The 9,794-nt window shown below is 50.5% G+C and overlaps 1 protein-coding gene across 1 annotated transcript in view; it reads left to right on the top strand.

The window, feature by feature from the left end:
- The first annotated feature begins 2,959 nt into the window (after positions 1-2,959).
- Positions 2,960-9,794, top strand: part of Map3k10 (mitogen-activated protein kinase kinase kinase 10) — an 18,995-nt gene continuing 12,160 nt past the window's right edge. The window contains exons 1-2 of the mRNA XM_021168071.2: positions 2,960-4,196; positions 8,959-9,139. Coding sequence (XP_021023730.1) covers positions 3,515-4,196; positions 8,959-9,139 — 863 coding nt within the window. The 5' untranslated portion in view covers positions 2,960-3,514. The remainder of the gene's footprint in view (positions 4,197-8,958; positions 9,140-9,794) is intronic.

Below are 9,794 nucleotides of genomic sequence, written 5' to 3'. Positions count from 1 at the left end.
TGTGAGGGGTGGGGGGCTTTGAGACATTCCTCCTACCCGCCTGAAGATGCTGAGTCTTCTAGTAGTCTTCAAATCAAAATGTTGAACTCGGGGGCTGCTGAGATGGTTTAGTGGGTAAGAGCACCGACTGCTCTTCCAAAGGTACTGAGTTCAAATCCCAGCAACCACATGGTGGCTCACAACCACCCATAATGAGATCTGATACCCTCTTCTGGTGCCTTTGAAGACAGCTACAGTGAACTTGTACTAATAAATAAATCTTTGGCCGGAGCAAGCAGAGGTCCTAAGTTCAATTCCCAACAATCACATGAAGGCTCAAAACCATCTGTACAACTAAAGTGTCTACTCATAAAATAAATAAATCTTTTTAAAAAAATGTTGAACTCTCAGCTCCTCCAGCATCGTGCCTATCTGGACGCTGCCATGCTTCCCTCCATGATGATAATGGACGGGACCTCAGAGACTGTAAACCAACCCCAATTAAATGTTGTCCTTTATAAGAGTTACCTTGGTCATGGTGTCTCTTCACAGCAATGAAGACCTAAACTACGACATCATCCACTAAGATCTAAAGACAAGCAAGGTTTCTTTCCTCACTCAAGGCTAGGTCTCTGTTTGGAGACACCCTGTTCCAACCACTATGCTTAATTGACACTGAGTCACCCCTAAGATGTTAATAAACAGACTAACAGTGTCAGCCTAACCCAAATATGTGGGTTATTGTGCAATTTTCAGTAAGTTTTTTGGTTTTTTGTTTGTTTGTTTTGGGTTTTTTTGTTTTTGTTTTTCTAGACAGGGTTTCTCTGTATAGCCCTGGCTGCCCTTGAACTCACTCTGTAGACCAGGCTGGCCTCGAACTCAGAAATCTGCCTGCCTCTGCCTCCCAAGTGCTGGGATTAAAGGCGTGCATCACCACTGCCAGGCATCAGTACGAAGTTAAAATCTTAAAGCATCATGGACTAGCACCTCACAGTTAAAAGGGAAAGTCTTAGTAATAAAAGATTTGTAGCAGACCATGGTATCTGAACCTTTAATCTCAGCAGAAGGCAGAAATAGGCAGGTCTCTTGAGTTTGAGGTCAGCCTGGTCTACATAGCAATTTCCAGGATAGCTAGGGCTCACCTCTGGCCTCTCTCTCTCCCTCTCACCCCCCTCTTACCCTCTCCTCCCCCTGCCCACCTCTGTGAGTGTGTGTGCATGTGTGTACACCACACACAGATACACAGACACACAGACACAGATACACACACACACACACACACAGGCATTCAATGCCAACCAAACTGCACACGGAGAAGCTAAGAAGACAAATTGCAGTCAGTACTCTCTTTCCACAATGTGGGTTCTGGGGTCAAACTCCAGCTTGGCCATCTCACCAGCCAACAAGCATTCTTGATAGACCCCTAGTTTCCCTAAGTAGACAACAGGAGACTTGTTAGTCAGCTACAGGAGTCGTATCACTTCCTGTGATCTTTTAGCATCAGTGTCTCAGAATCTGACTATGAGAGTTCTTAAAATTCTTCTTTTCCTTCCTCTATCCAGAGTCTCAAGCCATTTAGGATCACCAAACTGGAAAGACCCAGGATTCTACCCCTTAACGTTTATAGTTCTTGGACAATCCACTGACATTATACAGGACTCATCTTCTGCATTCTATACATGGAAAGGCAGCATTTTAAAAACATGGTGCTGAGGGAAAATATATAGGCAGGTAGAGAAAGCAGAAATGGCCTTCCTGCCAGGGTTGTTTCCTTCCTTAGAGAAAGGTTGGAAGGACAAATGCCTAGGCAAAATGTTAAGATGAGAGGATGCAGAAGTTATAAAATGCTAAACACAGAGCCCTTGTAAGGACTCCCAACACAGTGATTGTCAGCCCGCCTCAATAAAGCTCCACACACGCACACCTTTGTCCCTCTCAGTCAATCCTTTGCCTGCCCCACAAATGAACTCAACTAATACCAGAATCTTAGTTACCGTAGGGGCAAAGGTGGGTCAGCACTAAAGGGCACATGCAGCTTTTGCAGAGAACCTGAATTTGGGTCCCCAGCACCCACATGGGGTGGCTCACAACCGCCTGTGACTGAAGTTCCAGGAGATCCGACGCCCTCTTTGGGTGAGTGCATACACACACACACACACACACACACACACACACACACACACACACAATTTAAAAATATGATCAGTGACAGTGTTTTTTTAATTTCTTTTAAACTGCCCTTGACTCTTGCTTTGCCATTTATAATTTAGCAATCTTGAACAAAGTGAGTTTGTTTCTCTGAGTCACCTGTAAATGAGGTTTTTCGTGAAGATTTAATGACATCATCTGAGCAAAGCCCCCCCCCCCCCGCAACCCCTCCTTTCAGCCCCCTCTCTCCAAACTGAAGCTCACTATAGGAGGCAGAAGAGTATAGACAAGTTCTGACTGCAGATGCCAGTGATCCCATAGCTGGTGAGGCAAGCAAATCTGGCTATGAAATCTTTAAGACAGTACACTTTGCCCTCCAGCCTGCTCCTGCCCACAGAGGCAGCACCAGCCTGTGCGTTAACTTGCTCCAGTCACCCATAGCTCTCTGAAGCAGGTGGTTCAAGGAGCGCAATGGTCCACTAACGAACTACATTTCCCAGCATGCACTTCCAGCCAGGGACCCTAGAGGCTATCCTGCGAACCTTGTCCGAACCGCTTTAGGAGTATCGGTCCGTAATCTCCATTCATTCATCTCCTATGTTTCCCTTGGCTAAATGAGTCAGTTACCGTGAACTCCAACATGAACGGGTCTCCTGCAGGGCTTGTAGAAAGCTTTGGTTCATTCGTCCTGATAGGAGATAGGGCCTAAGGACCAGGGTTCGTGTAGCCTGGGACGAACCCAAGGCCTCGCAGCTTGGGACTACAACTCCCAGGCGGCATCGCGGCAGCAGCATACACACGTCACTGGACACCGCCAAGAGCCCCGGCGGGGAGAGGGACTTAGGGGGCCGACCAGGAGCCGGCTGAGGAGGATGGGGGCCGCTCACGCGTTCCTCGCGTGAGGAGGCCGAGGGGCGCGCCACCCCATCCCGGGGCGGCCGCCCCCGGGGCGCCGCCATCCCTGCCCGGCCCTGAGGTCGTGGCTGGGGATGCGGAGCCGGGGGCCGCCGGTGGAGCTGCGCGGGGTGAGAGGCGCGGGGAGGGGCGGCCGCTTGCTGCCCTCGGCCTCGGCCTCCGCCGGCGGGCCCCGCTCGACCCGGCCCTCCCTGCGCCCTGACATCTTTGGGGACAGGTGAACCTAACGCCTCTCCTGCACAGCCAAATCCGAGGGATCGGTCCCATCCTTTGAAAAAGGTGTTTTTTAGGTTTTGGGTTTTTTTTTTTTTAATTCCTTCGCTCCAGCGGAGGCCGCTCCCCCAGCTATGGTCCCCAGGAGCCCCCCGGGGTCCGCAGGGACTGTCTCCCATCCCGGCCTCCCGGCCCCGCGCTTAGCATTCCGCGGGCAGCCTGCGTGAAGCGGCCTCCCGCAGCCCCCGGCCCCTCCCCCATGGAGGAGGAGGAGGGGGCGGCGGCCAGAGAGTGGGGCGCTACCCCCGCGGGGCCAGTGTGGACCGCCGTGTTCGACTACGAGGCAGTGGGCGACGAGGAGCTGACCCTGCGGAGAGGCGACCGCGTCCAGGTGCTTTCCCAGGACTGTGCGGTGTCTGGAGATGAGGGCTGGTGGACAGGGCAGCTGCCCAGCGGCCGTGTGGGCGTCTTCCCCAGCAACTACGTGGCCCCCGCTGCACCCGCCGCACCCACAGATCTCCAGCTGCCACAGGAGATCCCCTTCCACGAGCTGCAGCTAGAGGAGATCATCGGTGTCGGGGGCTTTGGCAAAGTCTATCGCGCCGTATGGCGTGGAGAGGAAGTAGCGGTCAAGGCCGCTCGGCTGGACCCTGAACGGGACCCGGCAGTGACAGCGGAGCAGGTCCGCCAGGAGGCCCGGCTCTTTGGAGCCTTGCAGCACCCCAACATCATTGCCCTGCGGGGCGCCTGCCTCAGCCCCCCAAACCTCTGCCTGGTGATGGAATATGCTCGGGGAGGTGCATTGAGCAGGGTACTGGCAGGTCGCCGGGTCCCCCCTCATGTGCTGGTCAACTGGGCTGTGCAGGTGGCTCGGGGCATGAACTATCTACACAATGATGCCCCTGTGCCCATCATTCACCGGGACCTCAAGTCCATCAACAGTAAGTGCTATCCTCTCTCCCAAAACTCTTCCGCTGAATCTTATGAGGCCAAGCACAGATAGTTGGAAAGGGCAAGGGACAGCAGATGGCACTGCATGGGGCAAGTAGGGCCAGGTGAGGGGGACTTTGGTTGTATTAATAAGAAAAAGGAAGCTCAGAAAGGTCTCTTTCAGGCTATATATAGTTCAGTGGGTCAATGATGGTGTATCCATGGCACTATGACAGTCCCTGTGTTCATTGCCACTTGCAAAGTCTGTCCTCGTGATGCCCACAACCTGACCATGGCATCGGAATCTACCAGGCAGAGATGGACAGAGCTGGCTTAGTTGAAGCCAGGGCTTCCCAAGCCTGTCACTATTAACCTTTGTGGTCTTGTCATTGTTCTGTGCACTCTATGTGTGTAGTGGCCTTAGGGCTCTATGCACAAGAGGTCATTAGTACTCTGCAACCCTGCTCCCAACTATCAAAACCAAAAATGTCTCCAGGCACTGCCTTACGTGCCTTGGGGATAGGGGTGGGATGGGGCAAATCAAAACTGTTCTCGAGATGCTGCTGGCTCTCCAGCAGAGTGGAACAGATGAAGGCGTTGGGAAGAGAGTGGCTGATAGAAAACGCTTCCAGGCTGCTTTGCCCAGCACAGGTTCTACAAAGCTGACTGACTGGTTGATTGAGTCAGCAATGGGCCAAGCAGATGGGAAGGGTCCCTAGAAATTGATCATATCTAGACCAAAAGCATCTCAGGGCATCAACAAATATTAGTGGGCCCGCTATTAAGTTAGGCCTTCTCCAAGCAACAAGACACCATGGTTTCTTCCCTGAGAGTCCTCATGGATGAGACATTACTTTCTTTGTTTCTTTCTAGATCATTCTGACATGTGCTAGATACTCCTAGGTATACAACTGGGAAGACTTCGCCTCCGTGGGCTCCCCCATCCTTGCTGAGCCTCATTTCACATCGTTCATTTTTGTCTTTTAAATTGATGGCCTCAGCCTCGCATTTGGTATTCACAAGGCCAGAGTATTTGCAGGGGGCTCCACAGCAAATGAGGCCTGCACTTTCCTGCCCTCAAGTGGGTCATTCTTAACCCAGGAACGTGAGACCCCCTCCCTTCGCCTTCAGTACTTACCCCTTAGCAGTCCCTTCTTACCTGTTGGTTTATATGTTTGTTTGATTCCACTCTGCTGCTCTGTATAAGCTTGTTACTAACTGCAACTTTAGCCCCTAGAAGAGAGGGACTGAGTGGTTTTCATCTCCTCAGCCTGGCATTCATACATTCCACACAGAGAGTGACCAAGTGCTGATGACCGTCTGTGGCCTCTGCCCAGTCTGGGAGAGTCAACAAAACAGATGCAGGTGGGCCCTGCCTGTATGGATGCCCACATTCTAGTGTTTCTAAACTGCTGGGTGAGTAGAGGCAGGGCCACTGGCATGAGGGATCCTAAGCCCTTCCCCACCCAGGGGTCCATAGAGCATCTCTTAACACAACCTGGACAAGGTGGCCGGGCTCTGAAGGCCCGGGCTTCCTCTAGGGCAGTAATGGACACAGGTCCCACAACAGCTCCCTACACCCTTCCTCCAGAAGTTCCCTGTCTGATGCCATTTGTCCTTTGCTTCAGTAATCCTTTGTTTCTTTTTTTTTTTAATTATTTACTACTGGGGTTAGAAATATACATCACCATGCAAGTGTGGAAATCAGAGGACAGCTGCCAGGAGTCACGTCTCTTCTTCCACCATGCTGCTTGTGGACGTTGTACATCGTGGTGCGGAGCCTAGTGCGCACCACGATGTACAACGTCCACAAGCAGGATTAAAGGCGTGCGCCACCACGCCCGGCTAGTTTAGTCATTCTTAAGCATCTACTGTGTTTCATCCTTGGCTCTAGGATCATGGAAGAGACTGGGGACAGCTGGGTGTAGTGGCCTGCCTCTAATCCCAGTGTCAGGAGGCTGAGGCAAGAGGACTGCCATAAGTCTGAGACCAGCCTGAGCTACATTATGAGTTCCAGGCTAATCTGGACGACAGTGTAAGAGCCTGTCTAAATAAATAAGTCAGAGGACAGTCTGATGGCTAGCTGGGCAAAGGTATTTACTGCCAAGTCTGGCGACTTCAGCTTAATTCCTGGGACATGTCTAGAACAACTCATACAGAAATGCATACACAGAAAGTAGATAAATATTTTTTTTAAAGAAGAGACAGGCGTGGTATTGTAAGGCTTTAATCCCAGCACTCAGGAGGCAGAGGCAGGCAGGTCTCTGAGATGAAGGCTAGCCTGAGCTACAGAGTGAGTTTCAGGACAGCCAGGGCTGTCTAATGAGACTCTGTCTCAAAAGAAGAAAAAGAAGAGCAGGAAGAGAACTGTACCCCTCACTAATATGTAATCTATATGTAGTAAATAAGAATATATGATTGATCAATCAAGCTACCTATAGATATGGGAATGATAGATACATATAGATATAGACAGAGTCCATAGCTAGAGGAAAGATGGGAAGAGAGAGGGGAAAAGGAAGATAAATATCAGTTTTCAGAGAGTTACAGAGACTCTGAGGGAACTGTGGTGAATTCATTATATTTATTTGATGGTCAAGAAAGGCATTATCTGGGGGCGCAAAAACTGAACATAAAGGAATCAGCCTTACAAAGAGAGCTAGGGAGAGCAGGGCAGTTGTGAGGTGGGAAGAGTATGCCTCTGTGGAGAAATAGTAAACCTGGTAGGACGTGGAGACCGGCATAGAATCACAGTGTTTGGAAGCTGCACCGTGGAGATGGCTGCAGATTTGAGGTCAGACTGGACTATAGTGTGAGAATCTCTCAAAACAGCAAAGCCCAGGCCTGGAGGCTGGAGAGAGCTTGGTGGTTAAGAGCATTGGCTACTCTTGCAGAGAACATTGCTAACCTGACTTCAGTTCCTACCACCCACAAGGTTCCTCACAAACATCTGTGACTCCAGTTCCAGGGGATTCTATACTTGAAGTCTCTTCAGACACCAGGCATGCACATGTTGGACATGTAAACATACAGGCAAACGTGTGCATTAATACACACACACACACATATCAGGCTGAGGCTGTGACATAGTCACAGACAGTAACAAGTAGCTGTTTTCACACACTGAGTTTTGGGGAAGGTTTGTATGCAGCATCACTGTGCTTCCCTCACATGCATGAGGCCTTGGGTTCAATACCCATCACTCAAACATGGCACAAACATGCAAAGCATAAACTATCTCAGCATTAAGACATTGGACAAAGATGGAAAGCTGGTTATCTAGATAGCCATATGCTTTTGATTAAGAATTACTTTGCTAATTTAACCCCAATGTAGACACTAATCATAGCTGTCATCATTGTTAGATGGCATACTGCCTCCGGTCAGCTAGAACTATTCTGTATGCTTAGTTGTATCAGTCAGCCTTTTTTTGTTTGGTTGGTTTTTTGTTTTTGTTTGTTTTTTCGAGACGGTTTCTCTGTGTAGCCCTGGCTGTCCTGGAACTCACTCTGTAGACCAGGCTGGCCTTGAACTCAGAAATCCGCCTGCCTCTGCCTCCCAAGTGCTGGGATTAAAGGCATGTGCCACCACGCCTGGCTCAGTCAGTCTTGATAACAGTGATGCTGCATACAAACCTTCCCCAAAACTCAGTGTGTGAAAACAGCTACTTGTTACTGTCTGTGCTCTTATAGATGGGAGCAAAATGATTTAGCAGGGCATGGGTAAGGGGGATCTACTCCCAAGTGTCTCCCACCTCTTTTGGATCAGCAGGCTAGTTAAAGCGCATTATCATGGTGGTGGCAGAAGTTCTAGAGGCCAAGATTGTGCCAGAGGCTTCTTGCAGGCTACGCTTTGAATTGGCCTGTCATGGTTTTGTTTTGTTTTGGGTTTTTTTGGGGGGTGGGGTGGGGTTTAGAGACAAAGTCTTGCCCAGGTTGGCCTCCAATATACTACTCACCTGCCTCAGGCTCTCAAGTTCTGGGAGTATAGGTGTGTGCTACCATGCCCAACTGTGTCCACCTTTTCCTTTAAAAGGGTGTGTGTGTGTGTGCATGCGTGTGCACGCGTGTTTGTTTTAAATCCTGTCTATATGTGAGTACCTACAGAGGCCAGAAGGTGTTGGATCCTTTGAAGCTGGAGTTTCAGGTGGGTGTGTAGGTTCTCTGCAGGAGCAGTGCATGCTCTTAACCACTGAGCTATGCCTCCAGCCCCAAGAGTTATTTTTAATTATATGTGTGTGCACAAGCATACTTCTCTCTGTGTGTGTGTGTGTGTATGTGTGTGTGCCTGCACACGCATGACTATGTGTATGTGTGAGTGCTGGTTTCTGTGGCGTTCAGATCCTCTGGAGCTGGAGTTACAGGTGGTTGTGGGCTGTCTGGTGAGGTTGATGAGAATACAATTCAAGCTGTCTACAAGATCAGTACACACCCTTAATGACCAAGCTGTCTCTCCATCCCCTCTCTTTCTTGGCCAGTATTAAGTAGTAGGAATCTTCCAGAGCTAAAACCTAGGGCTTAACCCTCTGTCTGGTTAGTGAAAAGAGCAGCCATGTAACTACCCGACAAAATGAAGCGACAGGGAGGGGCAGCGTTGACTGTGTTGAAGAAGGCCATCCTTCAGGAAGCCTGAGTATTAGAAGCAAGGTGTCACTTCTGGTGACCAGGGAAGGAACTGTGCAGAGTGGGGACCCATAACCTATTGAAGGGGAAGGCAGAGGCCTGGGGCACCAGCTGTCAGGTCTTGACGACCCACCTTTCTTCCTACCCCCAGTCCTAATCCTGGAGGCCATTGAGAACCACAACCTCGCTGACACGGTGCTCAAGATCACAGACTTCGGCCTTGCCCGAGAGTGGCACAAGACGACCAAAATGAGTGCAGCGGGGACCTACGCCTGGATGGCTCCTGAGGTTATCCGCCTGTCCCTCTTCTCCAAAAGCAGCGACGTCTGGAGGTGCTGAGAGGCTGGCGGGTGTCCTCAGGGAGAGGGAGGGAAAGAAGGTGGTGCTAGTGGGCGGGCGGGACATCTGTGGAGAACCAGTGACCAAGCAGTTAACTGTTCCTGAGGCTCAAACAGGTCCCAAGTAAAAATTTGTACCTGAATAAAAAATGTCAGAAGAAAGAGATGTTAGCACTAAAGGGCTTCTGAAACACCACCCACTGCATAGTCATTGAATTGGGAAGTTGAAGACCTGGATGCAGCCATTCTTCTGGCTACACAGATGTCCAGAGACAACAGTCAGCAAACATAAGGAGAACCCTTTCTGGTAGCATAGATCTGTTGTTGTCCCATCTACTCAGGATGATTGCAAGTTCAAAGCCTGCCTGGGCAACCCAGAGATTGTCTCAAAATCAAAATAAGAGGCTAGTGGATGCAGCTCAATGGTAGAGAATAAGCCTGGAACCCATCCTCTAGTGAAGGGTTAGAGTGGTAGAGCCCCTGCCTAGAATCCCCCAGTGAGGGGCTGGGGGCGTGGCTCAGTGGTAGAGCCCCTGCCTAGAATCCCCCAATGAGGGGCTGGGGGCGTGGCTCAGTGGTAGAGCCCCTGTCTAGAATCCCCCAGTGAGGGGCTGGGGGCGTGGCTCAGTGGTAGAGCCCCTGCCTAGAA

Source organism: Mus caroli, chromosome 7, assembly GCF_900094665.2.
Source record: "Mus caroli chromosome 7, CAROLI_EIJ_v1.1, whole genome shotgun sequence".
Lineage (NCBI taxonomy): Eukaryota > Metazoa > Chordata > Mammalia > Rodentia > Muridae > Mus > Mus caroli.
This window is presented reverse-complemented; position numbering and strand designations above follow the sequence as displayed.